The sequence below is a fragment of the Branchiostoma belcheri genome, unplaced genomic scaffold (genome assembly GCF_001625305.1).
Source record: "Branchiostoma belcheri isolate BF01 breed outbred unplaced genomic scaffold, Haploidv18h27 scaffold21, whole genome shotgun sequence".
Taxonomy (NCBI): domain Eukaryota; kingdom Metazoa; phylum Chordata; class Leptocardii; order Amphioxiformes; family Branchiostomatidae; genus Branchiostoma; species Branchiostoma belcheri.
Genome location: NW_017803602.1, coordinates 2,039,479 through 2,062,260, shown reverse-complemented (window position 1 = coordinate 2,062,260; position 22,782 = coordinate 2,039,479). Strand labels below are relative to the sequence as shown.

Sequence of the window (22,782 nt, the reverse complement as noted above, 5' to 3'; positions counted from 1 at the left end):
CCATCGTGCCGTGTGGCTGCTGTCCATCGCCTTCTCCCTGCCGGTGTCCCTGTGGATCCAGGAGGTGTCGTTCCGGCTGCCGTCCGGAGAGTCGGTGTGGGCCAAGTGTACCATCCCGCTGCAGTACCAGGAGCAGGTGCAGTACTTCACAGCCGTGGCCACCGTGGTGTTCTTCGTGGTGCCGATGTGTCTGCTGGCCGGGCTGTACCTCCTCATCGGCGTCAAGCTGCACAAAACCCGCTCCAACCCGAAGAGCCGCCGCGCCGGCAAGCTGGGCCGGCGAGCCGACGCCCTCATCAACAAGACCCGCGGACAAGCCGTCAAGAAGTTAGGTAAGTGACATTTAACCGTGAATATCTAACTGAAACTCTAACTGACAATTCCGTGTAAATTCATGCCACTTAGCCCACAAGAGACAGCTCGTTAAAACACTATCATCCTATACGCAATGAGTGAGATGTTTGCAACCGAACTGTACCGAAATTGCCGAAATCTGAAGAAAAATAAATGACACAGACTTATTGGACCAATATCAATTTCCTACCATCATACTTAGATGACCGTGAAAGACATCTATGAATCTGTATTTGTTGTATTTTGTCCGGCCAATACCACCAAGCTCTTCACTTCAACGGAAATTGGCATGCAGACTGCTTTGTGCTTCTCGTGAATAAACAGAAGCTTCAAAGAAATAAACATTTTGTACTCATCTGGAATGTTCACTGTAATGTGCAATGCCGTGGAGGGATACTGGTGCGCATATGTACTTTGGTCGGTGAACGATTGCAACGTATCTGATCGACGACTGTCAAACCTAAAAGCTTAAGACTCAGCTCCAAACTTACAGCGACGACATGACTGGCCCGGCTACATAATGCTATGTTGAAAATATGTCAAAACAATTGAGAAATACACATTGTTATCATTTACAAAATTACATTAATCTAGTTAATGCTTTTTCAGACCGGTGTAGGTTTAGTCTGAATAGAGTGACTTGATGTTGAAGATAACAACCTTGCCATGGTTCATATCAACGTTACCTTTTCTCATTTAACTAAAAGATATGGCTCTCAATCATTTTGTATGGTTAGTTTAACAACGTTGATCCATGCTTGATTCGGAAGTAATGTTGACTGACATAGAAATCATCAATGTTAACAACCAAGGGTAACGAAAGTAATATCTTCGCCACGGTAATTAAAACATATAAACACATCCTTTACAACAACACGACGGTGGGAATAGACATGTATTACCAAGAAAATGACAGGTCCTTTCATCTTCCTTCCAACTGTCGTGCCATCGCTTGGTTGAATGAATGATATCTCTATAGGGGTCCCCATAGCACGGGTGCTGAATGTGGTATCGTACTTGTTAATGATAATGTCAAAGCCCTGTTCATAGTCAATTAATGGAGGAGATAACAAGTATGTGATAGCCTGCGGTAATCCAGTGAAGCTGGGACATTGAGTAGGCGAAGTTCTCGGCAAATGACTCCCGCGATTATTAAGTTCCCCCGCAATCCGACCCGGGTCGATGACTTGTGGAAGGCAGAGTCACGACAGTGGCTGTGCCGCATCCCCCAGGCAATCAAGACAGCGACATGGTAGATTAGACGGCGATTTGACATCTTAGCTTCCCGATTACCGGAGCTGTCGCAATGCCGTGATGATTACTTTTTGTAGGTCTACTGACGTCTACATCTCAGTAACGTCTTACCAGTGATGTGACCCAGACAGGTCACCTGTTCACAAACGTGCTTTGGAGACGAAAACTTTTAGACAGAGGTTTCGACGTTAGAATTACCTTCCCTCTCTGTGTATGTGTGCATGTATGTCTATGTCTACAGTGCTTACCTACCTACGGTACCTCTCCTTTGGCTTTTATGTGCTGCTCTTGAAAACACATTCTCTCCACATTCATACCTGTCTGAGAGTCTAGTTTTTGACGCTTTGAGTCCTCCGTGCATAAACATCAAATAAAGATAATTCATAGGTATTGCTGAAAAGGACTTTCTCCTTGCTTGAAGCCAAGATACTTGCAGCTGGGGAAATCATGCCTGTCTACCCACGATAGCCTGTATCAGATGTTAGACATATACATCACTGTGTCTCCTATCCTGCGGTTTGCTCCAGACAGGATATATATATGTGTGTCTGACAGTCTGTTTATTAACTTGGCTCATATCATACTAAGAACAGGACGGAATCTGCTTTCTACATCAGACATTTCATGAACTTGTTTTTCAATTAAACGAGCCAAACTTTACATAGGAGGGACAAACTAATTAATAGTGATAAACCTTAATGGATACTAATAAAAATACATAAGTTAGTCATGGATACTATTCAGTAGCAATCCAGTCGCCAACGTTGCAAACGCACATTTTTAAGAATATGTATCCAATGGATATACGAATACAGATGTAGGGTGTGACTTAATTAAGGATCTGGCTTAACTTATTATTGGGAGGCCTTTCAGCTAAGGATGACATCCAAAAGTATAACTATAAGAATGTGTTTTCAAATTTACAAACATTATAGACACCAGTACACTATTCATTGAACTTGATGAAAATAGTAGAAATATTTCTTACCAAAGGACAAAGATAAATCGTTAAAATGGGCACAGTTTCTTTCTTTTAATTTTGTTGTTTTAAATTTGGGATAACACAAACATTACAATGCGCTGAAGACTTTCAGTGTTGTAGCGAACGCCCTGCGCCACGCCCTAAAACTTTCCATTTTACCGACAAAATTGAGTTATATTAATGCTATACTTGAGAGTCAATGACACACGGGCAAATCGGACCGCCTCGACGTAACTGTTTTGTAGTGTAGTCAAGATAACAACGTTCAATAAGCCATGAAAGCCTGCCACAAAGAAACTCCCCCAGGTGCCGAAATGCCACTTCAATGGCGCCAACACAGAACGAAGCATATATCCCTGGGAGGCAGGTTGATAATGAGGACCTTTCCACAGAACATGTTTGGTGTGTTGCTCTTTAGAAGACCATTCTGAGCTCTTGTCGCATGAAAAGGTCCTCTAAAGAAGCGGCATCCTTCAGCGCGTCGGTAAATTGATATCTGTCTTATTAGGTCCGCTCCTTGTGGGTCTTCTTTTCTGTGGAGTATAATCGCACAGTGCCGTTCGTGTGCTACAAAGAAATACATCTAAGTGACATATAAAGAGGCATGTCGCACGAAAACACGACTCCGCCGGCACTGTTAGGTAAGGAGGCAGTGGGACGACTTAGAAATGTCGTTTGCCAGCAACATAAAGTCGTATATATATATACCCCGTGATACCGAACAGTAAAGTGTTTTAACGTCAAACCGGGAGGCACAAAAAACAAAGAACAACCGGAGATTTGGTAAAAGACGTTGGCATACTTTCATCATTTAAACGTAGAAAGTTGTCTGTGTTAGTCATTATTGTGAAAAACAACTTATTAACTTCTCATCGCTTGTTTTTCTTGTGTGGAATCCCAATCTGTTTCAACCCATCCCCTCATCCAAACACTTTCGATTGTGGACTCCAGCAGCTGTTTGTGGTAGCTTTGATTGTTTGGTTTGTTACTTCATTCTCAGAGTATAATTTTCATCAATTTCAAGTATCTCTTCTCTGCATAGCAAACAAAAATGTCACTTCACTTGATAAGCCAAAAGCAACGGTGCACGATTCTATCAGCATAACGGTTCAACTCAAGTGAGTCTTTGTGACCCGAGAACACTTCATGGTCTGCCAAACTGCATCCGTGTGCATTTTGCGAGTCTCTCTTGATGCAAAAGGATTTACGTGCTATAAACGCGACCTAGCCGACCCTCTGTGTCACACCTCAGGAAGTATGTGCTGCAAATGTGTTGAAATTGGTTTGGCAATCAGGTTGCTTTACAACGCCGCAGTGTAAGACTTTTTTTGATGACTACTACAAAATAAGCTTCACCATATCTACATGTTTGACGTTGATAGCAAGGGCATAAAAAGGATCGTTTTATTTCTACCATGTCAAGGAAGAAGAAATGTGACTCATTATTGTGAGTTACATTGAATCACGGCGGTTCTTGGGTGGCGATAACAGCAGGGAGTTTCAACCCTCCAGTGCACCATTTCAGTCAGACCGACGTGCTCAGGATATACAGGAGTTTTGATCATCATACATTTTATATGATATGGTGGTTCCATTTCTTAGCGACGTCTGTTGTCAACATGATTTTTGATACATTTACAAAACATCGTAACGGTTGCAGCCTCAGTTTTTACTACTGGTGACACTTCAGGCTTAAAGATGTTCAAGATTTTCTGAGAAAAAGACCAATTACTGAGTAATATTATAGAAACGTTTAGAAAGGTACTGTAAGTAAGATGTTTGTATCAAAAGACAACACACGTTCCATTTCATTCAAAGTCCCTCGAACAGCACGAAAACATCATTGATGTCGTAAGATTGGACTTACACTAGTTATGGGTCGGCACCCTTTTTATGTTTTATGTCGCTCATTAAATGGCTTGGTGCAAAATTTAACAACTTTTCTGTCTAGTTACTACTTTCATTCCAAACACGTCACCGGGACCGACAGGCACAAAGTGATTTATTGTACCGTCCAATTGTACTGAAACAGGTCGTCCCACAATGGCAAACTTGGGCCAAATTACAAGGAAAGAGAAACTTCTGGAAACATTCCAATTGGAATGTAAATCTTTGTCAGCTCCTAACTTTTTTAGACATTTTCAGTGGCAAGAGACGGATTTCGTTTGCATTCTGTGCCTCTAGAATACCTGTTATCCATGAAAAACTGTGCTCTGTTTTCCCCATTTGCAAACATAGCTGAGGTTTTGAGGCTAGCTGGGCAGATCCTCCACTGTACTGAAAACCGTATTCCACATCTTATTACTAGGCAAATGTAGGTCTGTTTTACAATACAATCGGCCGAATGCAAAGTTTAGATCCGTTCAGTGTCTTGCTTTGAATAGGTTTTGAACAACGCCAACGATAAATCATTTAGAAGAACAATGTTGATTGGCGGACATCATTACCATCAACGACGTGTTTCAATGCACAAATGACATGTAATATCGGCAGTGATTACACCTGTCCAAATCACACAACAGCACATGTAATTTCTCTTTTTCTATTCCAACACTTGACATAAACACGGTGACGGCACACATGATGATGAATTAAGCGGTGGACCATAAGTTCATAGCGTCCCCCGTCTCGACTCCACCTGTATGTTGTATTGTGTTGTTGCTGTCCAGGTCTGGTGGTGCTGGCGTTCGCCGTGTGCTGGACCCCGTACCACGCCCTGCGGCTCATGTACGTGTACGCCGACATGTTCGGGTCCACCGAGAAGGTCGTCTATCTCAACATGGACTATGTCAGCACGGTAAGGTCTTTATGGTCACTGAGCGCGGATCCTCTATCTGATATACTCGGGTGGACATTAGGGTCATTGAGCAAATAAAGGAATCAATGTACGAAACAGCGCTGAAGCTGCCAATATTGGACAAAATCTAATAGCAGAGACATTCATACACTGATAATTACATTGATAGGGCGCCTTGTAGCCAATATCATAGAAACATTTAGAAAGGTATTACATGTATAAGTAAGATGTCTAAAGAAAACACACGTTCCATTTAATTCAAAGTCCCTCGGACAGCACGAAAACATCATTGATGTCGTAAGATTGGACTTAGAGTTATGGGTCGACACGCTTCTCTGTTTTATGTCACTCATTAAATGGCTCTGTGCGAAATTTAACAACTTTTCTGTCTAGTTACTGCTTTCATTCCAATCACGTAACCGGGACCAACAGGCACAAAGTGATTTATTGTACCGTCCAATTGTACTAAAACAGGTCGTTCCAGGATTGCAAAACATATGCCAATTTACAAGGAAAGAGAAACTTCTGGAAACGTTCCAACTGGAATGTAAATCTTTGTCAGCTCCTAACCTTTTAAACATCTTCAGTGGCAAGAAACGGATTGTGAAATTCAATCTAACGACCTGAAAAATCTTGAAAAGGTTGCAGACCCCCGCCACTATGCGCCATCATCCATAGTAAGGCACGCCCACGCATCGTCCGTGCTGAATCAGTCATTTCACGTAGTTTGCACATGATAGATATTGTTCTTATAGTTTGTTCGAGAGGGCACAAACCTTTATGTACTCCCGAAGATAAAGTTTGTGTGGGTTCAGTAAAACTTTTTTGTATGGTTAGCTTTTACCGTGCTCTTTAAAGCAACATTACACCTCTGTGTTTCCAGGTGCTGCTGTACCTGAACTCCGCCCTGAACCCGGTCCTGTACAACCTGGCCTCCAAGCGTTTCCGTCACGAGTTCCGAGTTCTACTCTGCAAAAACCGCTTCAAGGTTAGAGATTATCATCGGTCAAGTAGACATAGACAAGTGGGTAACCGGGAAATGACAGGCACTTGAAGTAATCTAGCAATGCAGAACTTTGGTGAAAATCTCGGGCACGCTGGGAGAAATTACATGTATGGCACCATCTTCACTGACATTCACGTATGAGATGCAGTGAAGAAGACATATCTGTATACGTTTTAAGCCACAGGGAGAGGGGAGGAACTCACTGCCCGTCCCCATAACTCACGCATGACTTTCCTCGCAGCAATGTGGACTGATAGATGTATGCAATCCGTCTTCTCTCTCCGTGGGGAAACCGTGACGCACATCCCAGACGTGTTTTTCCACACTTTTGCCCTAATTGCACCGTTAATCCTGAATTGTTTTGATTTCGACACGTGTCGAGCATGAAAACGCAATGTTTATCCATTCTGCTGCCGTCCGCATTGTACGACCTGTTTTTGAATTCCAGCTGATTCGGCCATCAAATGAGGAAGCCTTGACAACAGCTGAAGTGTACATAACCCATGTCTTACATGCTAGCATATATGTATCCTCACACGCACTCCTTCATCGCTTACATGTAGAGAATTTAAAACAGCTTCTGTCCTCTCTACAGAAGTCTGGCCTCGGTGCCCGCAGCTACCACCGCTCCGACATTTCCTCGGTGCAGAAGACGTCCACCACCGCCACCGTCCTGTCCAACGGGCCGGTGCGCGGCGCGTCCAACGACAGCCGGATCGGGTCGCTGGACCGCATCTCCGAGGAAAAGTCGTCCCAGGTGGCAAAGAACGAGTACCCACTGGAGGAGATCCGCGAGAACGAGATCAGCATGAGCCCGGTGTTGGAATCCCTGAGCCCGAGTCCTGGCAACGGCACGGAGGTCAGCTCCATCGAGGTTCGACTGCCGGAAACTAACAGCGGAATCGTCCTGGTGCACGACTGCCCGCGCCAGTTCCGCGAACCGGCGGCCGAAAACATCGAGCCTCCCCTCGGCAAGGCGTCCTGCAAGCGCAGACACAAGGGTCTGGTGGGCCTTGAGATAGACGATGTAGTACCAAACTTTGAGTACCATATCAATAGAAGAAATGAGACTACCTATCTGTGAAAATGTACCCCCACCCCCACCCCCCAAAAAAGAAAAAAGACGTTGTGTGACAGTTGTACCTCCGGGATAGGCTGTAAGAAGGTAACAAGAGTCGATCAATCTCTAACAAAACAAAGATTTTGACAAAATGAATAGCTACATGGCAACTTACACACACTCATTCTGTATGCAAATGAAAGCTGGTAAATCGATGATGACCATTCAACCTCTATGTTTATCTTGTGCGATTGAGAGTCACTGATTTGGCGATTGGTTCCGTTAAGTATGTGTGATATGTAATATAAGATAATTAATATGAATCAATTATAGATAATATATCTACAGAGTGACGTGACGACTTGGTAATACCCTGCCTTATTACAAAGCCTTGCTCGTAAGGCTTGGTCAATGATATAAAACACTCATTGGAGGATCTTGTTTCAAAGCCATGCGTGTTCGATAGATGTAAACTCCTTTACCACAATATCGTATAGCGCTGCTGTCTTCAAAAACAACAAGTTCTCAATAATAACATACCATATATACGTGCTCACCGTTTGTTTGAAATAGCACATTAAAATTGAAGCGTCATGAAGTTTACCGCCAAAACGTAATGTAAGTGAAGATGTGAAGCTGACTTAATTAAAATGTTTATGTTACAAAGATATCCACGGAAATATATGGATCATATTGTACAGTTGTGACAACGTTAACTGTAGATATTTGTGTATGTGTATACTGTGTATCTCCGTTCTGTTTAAGATATCCAATGCAATTTCATCAGGGCGGGAAAACAGAAAAAAATTCCGGATGAGTAAATCTCTCAGATATTGACATTTACTGCCATTTCTTAGTATATGTTCAGGCTTAAAGCATTTAAAATAGCCCAGGAAAAAAAGTGTCAGAAGTCCCTTTGTTTTTTGGCACGACCAATAAATTGCTAAGAACTAAGATACAAAAGAAGCTACTGTTTTCCGTCAACGGCATCCCATTTCAGCCGTATGAGATAGGAAAACTGCCCACACGGCCTGCGGCTACGGGACTGATTCCAAATGCAGTAAGTGAATGATGGCATACGGCTGCTTTAACATTAAAAATGACCAGAAAATCCAGTTTTGTTGCCCTGAAATCGCTTTGGGTGCCTTCAAGTAAAACGTACTATATGTTTCATGGCTTCGGCATCTCAAGCATCTCGTCCACTGCATAGTAGACGGAAAATATGATATTGAGAAAACAGATATATAGCTGGAACAAAATGAGATGATGGACCAAATGTGATATAAGTAATATGGTATTTGTAAATGACATTTCGTTTACTAGTATTTGCAAAGGTGTTTTGAGAACGTTTGGAAATGTACGTAAATCACCTGTCGTATTTTTGAATGGTTATGTAAACAACAGATGTATTGATATATAGATATTTAGACATATTATCTATCAAGAGTGTGATGTGATCCACAGAGACGTGCATACATGTTTGTGTATATAGATTTATAACTACTCAATGTTACACTGTTTCAGAGGTACGAGTGGTAAATGATATTGATTGGCAGCTGCAACTGTGGGGAAAGTTTAATGTTGTAAAAAAACGCCTATATACAAAAACATATTTGAAAAGTTATCATAGCCACCATGCCCATCATAGGAAAATGCCATACTATAGATATTGTTAAATCATAGGAACACGTGTATAACAAAAGGATTAAAAGTATTAATAGGTACACGAGAGCATTAACAAGGCTACAGGTATCGCTGTTATACATTTGATCGCTGTTGAAGATTGTTGTTTACTTACAGGCATTTATCAGTTACTGCTGCTGGTAGATATTCGAACAGACTCGCGATGTACCGTGTCATTGTGGGTACAATCTATGATTGTTACGTTGCATGATTTGTGGACGTAGTTTCGAATGGTGTCGTCTTGAGTAGTATGATACCGTCAGGGTTACTCTACAATGGACATGACATATATAATGTACATGTGCCTGTACTCTGTGGATATAAGAATTAAACAGGATAAGAAAAGTACTGTCGATTCCGCGTCCGTTATTTGCAGTTTGAGAAAAATAGTCTAGGAGTGAGTTCCAGATTCATCCACGGATTCTTGATAGTTTTAGCTGATCAGCTTATTGGCTTTATAAATTCGTGCAGCTAGATAGGCTCGTAGACTTTTCCATCATGCTTACGATAGCGATAGGCCCAAGGGTATCAATCAACTGAAAGATAATAGCAATCTTGTGGTTCACTTTTATGTCTACCAGGAAGCAGCCCATTGTACATGTAATCACTCCCAGGAAAGGGTGCCATGAATGTAGTAAGTAGATTGTTAAGATCAACAATACGACAAGAAGGAACTCACTAGGTTTTGTTAAGCGGAAAATTAGCATGCGGCATGGGCGTTAGCAAAAAAAGCGAGGTGCTTACACCCCTGGATATGTCTTAAACTTTTGAATGTTGATGTGTGTAGGGAAATAAACTCAAACTAGTAAGCCTGTCATTCGTTTACCATGTGGAGACAATTACTTTCGAAACTCTGAGTTTCACATATCCAGTTGCTTGAGTAACTAACAGTTCATATTACCTGACATATCTTATTACCTGAATGTCCAACTTTCACCTACGTATCTGAGTTTAACACTCAGGGTATGAATGTCATGTACATTTCACACGAGAAGCTGCCTGCTCAAGCAATTAGTTCCACCAGCAGCGCGCCCAGACCATCACAGAGAATCCCTGCCATAATTCACCACTCAAACCGTAGCGAGTATAACACTGTGACTGACATCTTTGGCAACAGGGTGGAAAAGAGTATCACGAACCAGGCCTCCCTTTGGGTTAATCGGGTAATTTAGTGAACATATATAGAGGCAGAAAGAGGCGACTAATCACTCCAGGTGCGAGTTGACGTGCCGGAATCTTCACATTCTTACCTTTTTTTCTGCCAGCTTGAGCAGAAATCTACCCTGCGACTCGAGGAAGGCTTACGGCTTCGTTGCTGATGTGATAAGAAGCCGTCTAAATACGTTTACTGCACTGATAGATGGTAACTGGAAAAGGACGGGGAAGTTTTATGGCTTTAGTCAACTTTTGGAGGTTTGTGCCGGCTGCCGCATTCAAAGACGGAATACCACGGATCACCGGACTTCCGACTCATCTGATATCAGGTTCCCAGTCTAGATATTCATACCGATGATGTTAGAAAAGGGACTGCCATGTTCATACCCATCTTTGAATCTTTGAACAGCAGTCGAAACAGTTACGTGACCGACTGAAGTCGAACCCCCGGTCTCGCAATGGAATCTTCAATCTAAAATGAGAAAGTACGGAAACTTAAACTTTGGTTAACTCGGCCCTGGTGTTCGTTTCATAAATTTATCGTCGTGGTTGATTTACAATCAGACAATCACAGACGATTGATGAAATGTTCCTATTCTAGATCTGTAGTTGAGGTATATATGGACAGGATGCAACAAATAGGTCGGGTTTTGAATGTATACTAATCTAGGACAATGGACGGTCGACCCCAGCTACAGGTCCTGAACCACAGCTGTGCTTAACGCTGATTTGTACCAATTTTCCAGGCAGACCACACTTGCCTGCATCATCCCAAGTTAAACATGCCGCTGAACCGCTGAAAAGAGGCCGGGCAGTTAATGAGCTTCCAGCCGCACCAGTTTCCGGTCTTATTGATCTTGGCCTGATCTCGCGTACGGAAGTCTTTTGTGCTGTAGCCGTGTGGGCTAATGAACGTGTCTACAGGGATCCGATCAGATCATTATATCAACGATTTACGCACCAAATCGAAGTTCACTGCTCCCTGGACTCTACAGTTTGATAGGAACTTTTGGTTCTAACCGGAAGTGCGTTGTTGACTGCGCGGGCGAGTTGGTTAGTCCTGTCCTACGTGATCTGGCTCCTAACTGACAAATCTTCTCTACCGGCATCTGTAGGGCCAACCGGTATAAACACATGTCTGTGTAACACATGTATCCAGCGGAGGATGCTTGTATGTCATCAAACGACTTGTCACAATTTGTTTCTTGCCTTCTTTGATGCTGGTATGTTACAACGCCCTACAACAGCTACATTGCAGTTCGGGTTTCCACACACTTCGGGTCTGGGTTAACGTTGATTAGTCACATAAACCTGCTGCCGTGACTGGCATTAAGCTTAGAACTACCTGGTGCCTCTACAAGCTTGCTTGCTTTTACTTAACTTGTCGTCTCTGATCTGATGGGGCTTTGGGGTGCTAGGAACTACAAGTTGAATGAATTGTCAGTAAATCCAAATTAGAAGGCCTTTAAAAAGCTGGAACACTAGATGACGACAAGGGCATACAAGTATTGCCGCAATGTGGTTGTTAGCATCATTCCAAGGCATTCGCACAGTGCTGCGAAGACCATGATTCCCAGCATTACATTGCCAGCAGATGCATTGGGATGTGCCAGAAGAAAATCCACATTGTTAGTATTCAGAGTTTGGTACAGAATTTGTAACAAGCCACGACATCCGTCACGTCTGGAGGAGACAAACTACGTCTGACACCGGGATTGAGTTTCATCCTTAGACCACGCATAAAAAGGACGAAAGACGTATGCGTAGTTTCTCCACAGCACTAAACCACGAGAGCAGCTTGTGTAGGTACAAATGTGGTACTAGGTGGTCATGGATAATGACCAATAAGGGGTGTCAAATATTTTCCTGACCATTAAGGCCTGTCTGATCGCAATGACCCTATCCGACGTCCGGGAGAATTCCCGACCAGGTGGTAATGGCAGGAAAATTGCACGTTCTGATCAGCAGTGTCCATTTAGAATCCCACTGGAATACAGCACGCTAGTAATGAATTGGAAGCTGCCACGTCGACATCGGCGACCCAGACGTCCTTGTGCTTGTTGAGAGGAGTTAGGGTTAGGAAAGGGGAAAAGGAAAACCGAACTCCTCACTTTGGCAACATTTGCATTCCCATTAAACCTGCTCCATTCTGCAGCACCAATTCACCATGGTAACATCTCGGCAATTACACTCTATCAACTTTCAACAGGGGATGCTGCATGTGAATGTGCATGACTAATGACTAGTGGGATATCGTGGCGACAATCATTAGATCCGCTTTCAAAGGCCGGCTGTCGTCAGCAGTAATCAGGGGATTGTGGCCTTGGGCATTGTAGCCCTCAGGAAGGAAGAAGCTTCTCAGAAATTCTAGGACTTACGCAATAGGTTTCATTACTTGATTCAATTTGACTTTAGTCGACCAAATGGCCCTCTTGTGGATTGAAACACTCTGAGCTTTAAGGTCTCCATGTCAATTTCCAAGTAGTATATCCTAATAATGACACACTCATAAACATTCAATACATGATCCAGAAGTATGGAAAGGTGATAATGGCAAAAACAAACAATTTTGTACACTTCAGGGGGAAGACGAGTAACCTAAAATAATTTGCTCTGTGGCTATTGGAAATATATTCCACCGACAGGACCGGGAAGTAACTTGCCTGTGGGTTCTTGAATAGACATTTAGTACTTTGAAAGCAGTTTGAGCTTTTCCCGCCACAAAGATAAGGTTTAATTAAAACAGTTGTAGCTGTCCCGACAGTTGTTAGTCCATATCTTCCCAGACATCCCCAAGACGCCGGAACTGGCTTCGTCAGCTCGGGAAAGTCAGCCGAAACAAAATTGCTCAGATGAAGCGAAACCAACCCACGGTGAGTGAGCTTTAGACAGGAAGATGAGCAACGGCAGAAGACCACTTCCCGGAAAATATGGGAGAAGTCACTGCTAATTCAGTAACGTTGTTACTTCCCTGATATGGACCAGGACTGTCATTTGTTATTTGCTACAGTATATTCGTTGCTGTTTCCGTAAAGGGTCGTACAGAAATAACAATATACTGGAGTCATGTACACGTGAGTTTATATTCAACACATACATGCTCATATCAATACGAAAACACCGCTGATGCCTGATCTACCAGGACCAGGTAATCTGTTTTGGTCAATTTGTTTTCCCTATGTCCCCATGACAGCTTGGCGTCTTTTAACTCAGCTGGCGAACACGCGATTACATTATAAGTGTCCTAAAGGACACCCTTTAAGTCTGTTTTCGCAAATACATATTAGTTATGAATTATGCGTTCTCACAATCAGGTCTAATTCCATCCGGCTTGAAACACACGCACATGCTTTGCTCCATTTATTCCAGTCTCCGTTACAAAAGCCTGAAAAACATAATCCTGCCTACTACAGCCCTGGAAAACACTGTCAACCAGAAACCTGTGAATTTTAATGACCACCTGTAGGATATACTTACTAGTTTAGGACACCTCCTTATTTTCCCCTGAGCACTCAATTAATAAACATGTAGCGAAAACGTGTAATCCCGTAGTAGCGGTTGCATGCCAATGAGTTGGAAACTCAAATCATCGCCAGAAGAGGGCACGAGGAGATTTCAAGCTCATCAGCAGGATTTATTAAAACAGACTTCTTCTGTTATCCAGTTATCATCAGGTATGTCCACTTAAGGAAAATGCCTCCTGCCAACTGCAATATGTAACAGCGTGTTTACGGCGAGTGCAGCATGTCTGTCATCATTACGACATGACATCGTCAAGTTTGCAGCTCTCGGGTGAATTCAACAAACGTTCAACGTACAAACATGATTTCTGACCACTATCCTTCCTGGATTGTCTGTTGACAGAAGAAGAGACGTGTAACGTATCCCAAGTCGTAAGAATGACAAATAGTTATTGTCTACATGACGATAACTCATGACAATAACGAGCGTTTCCTGACGTCCAGGCTCTACCGGCGCTTTATCTGCAACCTATCGTGCAGTACAGCTATCAGTATGGTACGTGCGAATGAGAAGAGTTTTGGAAAAAACGGCAAAAATTTAAATCACGCACTGACACATGCTTCATAACATTTGCTTCCAAGTTATCTTAAACTTAACCGTAGAATTGTCTATCTCCGTACCCCATAGAGAGTGTGTGGGAGTGCCTTTACGTGAAGGCGCTGCGGGGCCTGGACGGTCCTCTGTACCTGATGAAGAGGCTGTTGCGGGTGTTGATCCACGGCGCGATGACGAAGACTTGGTTCTCCCGCTGAGGCAGGTAGGCCTTGGTAACCTGCTGATAATTGTCCTGTAGCTGGTCCGGGATGTCTTCAAACTGTGTGCACAGACAAAAAAACAACGTTGAATGAAGCATTTTTTTTCAAAAACTAAATTATTTCAAACATGTACGTACAGTAGTAGAAATTAGGTCTGAAGTGCCTTTTTGGCACAGCGTTACCAAATCAATCAACATGGAGCTGGAAATATAAGCTCTTGAGATGTATCAATGATGGAGTGTATGTTTCCAGTTGACAGCGCTTCGCAATGTACTCCAGACACCTGTGCTTCTAGTTTCTATTAGAGACCAGAGGCTGCACCACATAACTCTGCCATAGTCTCTGCCATTGTGCTTACTCTCCTCTGTGCATTTGCCACGTTAGAAGTGGCACATCTGGATGCACTTTGCAGTTTCTGCACGGCCATTGGTTACAAATTCCTGGTTATTGGCTTTCTGTAAAAGGTCGGCTGTATTTCTCATCAAAATAGGTCAGCATTGGTTTGCAGTACGTGTGCGGCACCACCTGCAGTCTGGAATCTGACTGAAGGAAAGAAATTTTTACTCTCAAACGGGAACTATTTCTTCTGGTTTGCCTCTTCATACCGGGCTTAATCTGTTGTTGCCACATCGGATTTGTCTAGTTCGTCGGAAGCAAAATTGCCTTTTTGATACAAAATTTTCCAAACGTGTTTTTATGATGATTGACAAAAGTTTCCAAATGTGTATTTTATGATGATTTCAATTCCATCCTTCGTACTGTTGCCTGATAAATCTTTAACATGACATCAGAAATCGCTTCCTTGCTCTGTTTACATGAGTTCATGGCTGAGATGACTTACCACAAGCTTCTCGCTGAAGTTTTTAGCTTGGTTCACAGCGAACTTGCGCAGACCCTGGTAGTACCGCTCAATCTCAGTGGACACCTATGAGTGCGATGTAATAAAGCAAACAATTGGCTACGGTCACTCAGGTATCAATTTGTTCGGGCTGTTGATGTGAACTTAGATAGTGACGTTGATCACTTTAGAAGCTGTTACGCGTTCTGGACGGCGAGTGGCGTCATGGTTTACCCACAATGCATCCGGTGTCTGCATGTAACACAAGAACAAGCTTTTGTATCCGACTTATTAACATAATGAAAGGGAAACCTCAAATTAAGTCATGGAAATCTTGTAAAGCCCTGCTCCTAACCGTACTCCCGGGAAGACTAGGGAACTACATGTACTCGGGAAATCCACGATAATATAAAAAAGTCATTTGACATGATCCATTCCACGTGCACGCCCGATCAAATCGCGCTAATATTGGCCTTCCAAATTGGCGCCATAGTGTCCCATATGTAACGTATTGTAACTATAGATAATCAAAAAAGGCATGTCGACACTGAATTAGTACTTCAATCAACTAGCTAATAAAGGGCAAATCGCAACTAAGTCACTATAATATTTGATACAACATTTTCAGCACCAAGGACAGTTCCAGCGGCCGGTTCCATGGGGCTATGAAAGCTTAGTCTCCACCAGACTTCTTTTGCGGGATGAATAAATCGTAGAAATTGGCCTTAAGAGGGTATTAATTGGCCAGAGAAGGTAGCCGGTCAGGGGAAATGGAGCTTCTCTGGCCGGCTACCTTCTCTGGCCAATTAATACCCTTTTTAGGCCAATTTCTACGATGTATTCACCCCGCAAAAGAAGCCTGGTGGAGACTAATGAAAGCTAATCGTTATCCGTTTCATTCTCCTGTAGCTTATCACTTTCAAGTACCCATTACTGCGTGGCTGGATCTACTTTGCTCGCTCTGTCTCAAAGCGCGAAGATGTAGATCTCAGGGCTTAAGTATCTCTTTATTGACATAAAAGAGAATTTATTTTCTCTGCCAATTACTATTTTTCGGACAGTTGATACGCATTTGCTTGTTCATGTGTAAAAACTAAAAAGTATGGTAATCAAATGTGAACGATCGAGTACGATTAAATTAAGACAATTGCCTGGGGATGTAGTGATGTAGTGATGACATGGAAGCTTGTCTGCCGTTAGTAAGAAATGTGCCATAATATTCGTAAAAATCAGATGGAAAAATCAGTAGCTACAAAACGTTTCAAATGTTTCTCTTAAGACTGTCTTGTCACGCACCATGTATCACCGTTATGACCAGCGGGGCAGCGGCCTTTCTTGGAGACGAAGCGTTTTCCCCGAACGAACGTATAAAAATCACTTTTCTCTTACAAAGGGCACAAATGGATAACCTTGCGGAAGACCCAGATGTCTTCCAGGCCTTTCTGTATATCATTTTATGTCCGTCGGTTCAGTAGCTGCGGGCCACAGGGTGTTAATTACCGCCGGTGCCGTCCCGCATTATAGATACCTCACGTTTTGTGCCACGGGAAGAGCCGTGCGTACATGTAACATGAAGAACGGCTGGTGGGCGCCCGGGGAACGTGAAATGAATGATTTGAAGAGTTTGTAGCGATTTTTAGAACATTGAACCCAGGGAATTCGAACGTAAAATGAATGATTTGAAGAGTTTGTAGCGAGTTTTGGAACATTGAAGCCATTTTTCTTCTACCATCGTATTTCATTTTGATTGTTATACCAGAAAAATCTGATAATCGTACACATTTATAATTTCTACACCGGGGCAGCGTTATAGGATGCCACTAAAATGGCCTGTCACTGGTGAATTGCATGATTCTGAGTGGGCCACGATGGAATAAAGATGACCAACCTTTTTCCGCATGTCGTCTAGATCGTCGAATGTGCGGATCTCCGAGGACGGCATGGCCGGCAGCGGCACGTCGGCCCGATGGAGGCGGTAGGACACGTGCGGTTTGCGCGGCGACTTGGCTGGAGGAGGACGACACGGTACATAGACTAGTTAACTATTTTCTGTGGCACAGAAAACATCGAACGTTACGTTTTTCGTAAATCAAAAGTTTGAGGATTTTCTATCTTTATCTGAAAGAATACAGTAACATGCATATTCCCTGTAGGTATGAATGTAGAGTGTTATGGCAGAAACAAGTTCTGACAACCCCATCCCCGGAAGTATCAGAACCGTATCATAAAATTCCATTTATCTTCGCCCTTCCTAACTCCACCGTGCGCAAAACTGTTCTGTTCCTCATGTATATCTTCATACACATTGATCATTTAGCTTGCTATTTCATGGTTGATTTACTGTGCATCAACGGCTGAAAGGAACTCACATTATATTTCACTACACCGCCACTGTTCACTGTTTCTCTTGCACATGATGGATAACGTTACATGTACATGTAGCTACTAGGAAGAGTGTTGGTTATAAGAGCGCTGGGTAATCTTCTTAGTCTTGTGATCTGTTCTTCCCTGCTGATCATAAACCTCGTCAGGAAACTATCCACAGCCGAGACAGATGAGTTCAGGGTCATACGTAGGGTTTCACTTAAATCCACATGCAAATTTACAAAAATGACAATACCTGATGCTGCCCGGCCTTTAGACACATGCGCCCTCTGCCGGGTAGTGTTGGCAGGTGCAGATTTCGGACGGCTGCTCGCTGGAGACGTCCCATCGATAGTGGCGGCTGGACCTGCCTTACCGACTCGCTCACCTTCCGTCTTCGCTCCCCAGGCCATCTTGGGCTGAAGCTTCTTTGGCGGCGTTGATGCTACAAACGGCAGTGGCTTAGCGTACGGCGATTCTCTCTCTTCGTCCGTGAGCTTGAAGGCCGCATGAAGGCGGGAAATGTGACGTGAAAGCTGTCGCTCTGTCAGGCCGATCAGCCGGGCACCCGCCGTGTAGTGAGACAGAACCTGCGATGACATGCGGAAATAAGAGTACAAACAGTTACACAAACAACATGCCATGTCCCCTCTCAATACATGTAAATAGAACAGTATTCTATTTACTACATCGACAATATCGATATGTAAGACAAATCTGCCGCAAAAAAATTTGCACCATGATAAATTACTCTTACCTCCTTGCAAATTGTCCCTTCGACACTACTTGTATTTCGATATTAACTTTCACTTGTATCATAGATGAAAGCATTTCATTTACCTCTGGCGCCAAGCGGCGCTTCATGCTGTAGTACCGTTCGATGTCGCCAAATGACCTCGCAGACTCCTTCATAGACAGGACGGCGATGGCGGTGTACAGCACTCTCTGGCGATGTGTGTAGACAGTCTTTGGTGTGGGCTCCTGGTCGGTCTTTTCTGCTGCAGGACACACATCAAGAACGGTCTTCAACTGAGGGGGAGTTAGAACGCACTGAGGGACATACACGAGAGAGAGGGGGGGGGGGAGGAGGGAGAGAGAGAGGGAGAGAGGGAGCTGAAATCGTGGTCTAACCTTCCTTCTCGATGTAAGCCAGTGCGTAGAGAAACTCCTCGAATTCCACCCGGTCGGCGTCTTTACTGAGGATGTGCAGTACCTGGTAAACCTCCTGCCTGGTCACACCTGCGTCCAGGGGCTGCATGGGGCATAAGGACGCTAGCTGTTAACACGGAATTCGTCTGTGTAGGCACGAATACGGCACAACTCACACGCACAAGGGACACATGGACACTGTACAAGTGTTAGCATGGTCAGCCATCCCGGGCAAGGTCAGACATGCAATACTCTCTGTCTGTATCTGTATCGGTATCGATATAGCCGGTATAACCGCCCTTCGGCGTAACATACCAACTGAGGCACGCGGCGCGGCGGCAGCGAACGTCCTGTTACACCCGATCTTTGCACCTCAATTCGTTTGTTGGTTGGTTGGTTGATAACTCTGATATTTGAGGGCATGACGGTTTCTTGTTCTTTTCTGTACATTATGCATAGTCTGGACATTTTTCTCCCAGTGACACCCACTGTAGGTCAATTGCACTAACGATATTCAGTTTTGTAATTGAAGTTCACTTATATCTGATTTAAGTTTGATACTATGGCAAGGCCTAAGTAATACCTTCAGTGTGTTGTACAGCTGGTCGGCGTCCAGGTTGGCTGGAGGGACTGTAACCAGCAGATGTAGGATCTCCTTCGCTGCTGTCATCTGCGTGTCTGTCAGTTCCAAGTACCACTCATAGTCCGATCGAAGGCTGACGAAGCTGCCGGTGGCCGAACTAGTGCCACTCTCGCGTCGGTGCCCGGCCGCTATATAGGGTGTGAGCAGGGGACGGGTGTATTGTCACAGTGGTATCAACCGATGCATATATAAGTGGCACAAACGTCAAAAGCCAAACATGTGAAAAATACTGAAAGAAAAGTACTAGTAAACAGAAAGGCACTCACACTTCCGCCTGCCCTGACTGAGATGTGCGAAGTACTCGTCATCACACAGAGAACCCCGGGAGGAGGACGGTGTGCCCGTGTGGCGCCTGGGTCCGTGTCCGTAGTGCGGGTGTGTCGGGGACAGGCGGGCTGACCGGCGCTAGAACGGAAGGAGATACCACACTGGCTTCACTCGGCATACTCTAGAACATACACATTAAATTTTAAACCTATCTGCTGCATAGCTTGATATGAGTGCTGTGAAGTGATGACGGAGGTTTTCATATCTGGGAATAAATTACCACTAGGATAACAGGGCTGGTGGTCAATCATTATCCTTGGAACTCGATTTGTTAAAAAGATGAAACTTCATCAAAATCTATGAACGTCACCTGAAGTCCTTTTCAAAATCCTCAAATCTTGGATCTTGATTTTTTTTAAAAAGAAAAATACTCGTAATACATCCAAAATTGTTGTCTGGTATCACAGTTGAGTTGTTGTACACATGTAATATTTGTCCTTACCCTTTGTGCGAGATGATCCGGCAACGGTATATCCAAGTCGCACCCAGAGTCGTGGTCAAAGTTGTGTTCTTCCTTCCTGAGGATACTCCGCGGCGCCCGGAAAGCGCTGCTGCTGCTGCTATTCACGTTGCTGGCGCCGCTGTTGCTGCTGTTACTGTGTTGCTCGTGCTGAGCAGGCGCAGCTCCCTGTGACGCGGCTGTCGTCACGCTGAACTCCGTCCGATCCGTCCGGCCGAAGTGGACGTGGTGGGCGCCGTGGTCAGGATGTTCCTCGCTCTCCGCCATCTCTACTGCCGAGGGCTGGTCTGACTCTGAGGGGCGTGGATCAACTTTCGAGGGGGACATGTCTATTCCCACACGCTAGAACAACGCCCTATTAGAGATAAAGCCGCCTTTGTGACTGTCGCACTAGCAAGCCTGCGTGACGGGCAGACTAATATTGCTCCAATGCCTGCTGCGGCGCTCTCTGATTAGAACCGTCGATCTCAGCCGCTGGCTCGTCGTGAAGTAAATAAACATGAAACAACAATGCGCGACGTTCTGGGCAGAGCGCACTGGTTCTAGAACACGTCGTACAGGGTACATCCTCGTCGGTCGGTGAAAGTTCAGTTCACGGTCAGTACAACATTCATACGTAATGCATCGACAAGGACATTGTATTGATAACAGTCACCATCTTTCATTGCGTCATTGTTGTCTGGTCATTAAAGTTATAGCCAAGGACGTTAACGTTACATATGATATATTGATAATCAGGTGGAAAATAGGTCAAAGAAAGGGTTACAAAGGGTTGCTAAAGATATTTCTATAGGGGTTTTAGGGTTTCTAAAGATATTCCGCATTCAAATATTCCATGTTTATGTTTTATTTTACTCTCCGCCTTTTTTTTTGTTCCAATGCATAATATGTCGCCAGAGGAGACACCTGTTCTTTCCAGGACTACACATGCGCAGACTGGCCGCCTTACACTTCCGGTCAAAACAGGGTTACTTCCGGTTTGTGATGATTTCTCAGCTGTCGCACGTGTTGCAGACATAGCGCGCTTCTATGACGATTTCCCCCAAGTTGTAGTTTAATCAGGACGACCATGTTGTCCCTTATCGTGCACGTGAGGTCCCTGAAGTACATGGTGCCGTGTGCCATGATGCTGCTGCCTGCCACGCCGTATTTCCTGACGTCGGCGGCGCTGAAGCTGCTGTCTGCGGCCCTCCCCCGCCGCTGGTACCGCTGGGGTGACGACTTCATGTACACCGTCTACCAGAGCATGGTGCTCTTCTTCTTCGAGCACTGCACAGGAGTGCAGGTAACCGGGCCTTCTGTTGGTTCACAACATAAATTTGTCGTTTATAATGTTCACAGTAGTACCATAAGACCCCCCCCCCCCCAAGTACAATTTCGGGTGTCATAATGGGAGATGCAAGGGCAGACTTGAACCCTCTTAGGTCTCCAGCTTTTCAGAGAGCGAGAGGATTCTGTTGGAAGATGGGGAAAGATTACTTGGCACATCTCAAGTGTTGCACATATGAAATGACCTTGAAAATCATTGTGTATGTCACCTCAGGTGAGTTGTGCTATTTCAAGTACCCCAGAATGGACATAATCTTACATCTATTAATACAGTGGGTAGTAGCCGCGGCGACTGTTGCAGGGCTTCTCTTGCTTGCAGTCTTTTACATTAGACTACAATTACAAGAGAAGATTACAAGAGAAGCCCTGCAACAGTCGCCGCGGCTAAGTGGGTAGGTGTCAGATGGGATCAATATTCTGTGATGCATTGCGTGCTTTAGCAGTGTGAAAGGTCATAACCTTGTTGCCAGACTACTTAAGATAACTCTTTACCGACTACCCAATGTCCAGAGGGTTTCATTGTCTGTCAGAAAAGAATAATTGAGACTCAGAAGGGGTAGATTTATCGGTAGACACCTAATATAGAGAACATCAGATTTCTGTGAGTCCAATGAGATAAGGCTAGCCTGGGTGCTATCCTCCGTAGTTTCTGCCCGCTCCCTAATGTCGCTGGGTGGTGCCCAGATTAGGATATTGTATTAAAGGTCTTTTGTAGATTTAAAACAAAAGACATGATTCTATGTTACAGGTTGTGTTGTATGGTGATGACCCATCCAAGATGCCACCTGAAAACATCATCTACCTGTCCAACCACCAATGCACAGGTACTAGTAAGCACGATGGTGTTATGTCTTATACTTCAAGTTCATAATATAACGTTACAGTTCAAATTGTTTTCTCAGGGACAGTGTGGATTTTGATTGTCACCTTGTCTAGTGCACCCTGTGTTTTTCCTCTCCATTTCTGAACCTGCTAGACGTACTCTACCTTTCCCACTTTTTTGTCATCAGTCTACAGATTGTGCTGCGGTAGATTTTAGTCATCTGTGTTCTTCCCCTTTTCCCCTGATCTGTCCTTGCCAGTGGACTGGGCAGTGGCAGACAT

The 22,782-nt window shown here is 44.1% G+C and overlaps 3 protein-coding genes across 5 annotated transcripts in view; 2 read left to right on the top strand and 1 right to left on the bottom strand.

The window, feature by feature from the left end:
* The window catches only part of LOC109469633 (neuromedin-U receptor 2-like), a 9,560-nt gene extending 2,083 nt beyond the window's left edge, over positions 1-7,477 (top strand). Inside the window, exons 2-4 of the mRNA XM_019768169.1 lie at positions 5,260-5,387; positions 6,271-6,375; positions 6,989-7,477. Of these exons, the coding sequence (XP_019623728.1) occupies positions 5,260-5,387; positions 6,271-6,375; positions 6,989-7,477 (722 nt within the window). The remainder of the gene's footprint in view (positions 1-5,259; positions 5,388-6,270; positions 6,376-6,988) is intronic.
* Positions 7,478-13,320: 5,843 nt separating this feature from the next.
* LOC109469774 lies at positions 13,321-20,694 on the bottom strand. Of its 3 annotated transcripts, none has more exons than XM_019768410.1 (9): positions 20,332-20,694; positions 19,829-19,967; positions 19,503-19,690; positions 18,902-19,022; positions 18,611-18,768; positions 18,027-18,360; positions 17,295-17,413; positions 15,410-15,493; positions 13,321-14,627 (listed from the first exon to the last, which is right to left on the bottom strand). In XM_019768410.1, exons 1-9 carry the CDS (start codon positions 20,674-20,676, stop codon positions 14,460-14,462), a joined length of 1,656 nt encoding a protein of 551 aa, XP_019623969.1. In that variant the 5' UTR covers positions 20,677-20,694; the 3' UTR covers positions 13,321-14,459. The 3 variants fall into 3 exon arrangements, with proteins under 3 accessions (XP_019623969.1, XP_019623970.1, XP_019623971.1); XM_019768411.1 differs by having other exon boundaries at positions 18,611-18,765; XM_019768412.1 differs by lacking the exon at positions 15,410-15,493.
* Positions 20,695-21,300: 606 nt separating this feature from the next.
* LOC109469632 (1-acyl-sn-glycerol-3-phosphate acyltransferase epsilon-like) lies at positions 21,301-22,780 on the top strand (the record flags this gene model as incomplete). Its single annotated transcript, XM_019768168.1, has 3 exons — positions 21,301-21,634; positions 22,427-22,502; positions 22,761-22,780. Coding segments are annotated over exons 1-3 (312 nt in total), but the record flags the coding sequence as incomplete, so codon positions are not given.
* Between the last annotated feature and the right edge of the window lie 2 nt (positions 22,781-22,782).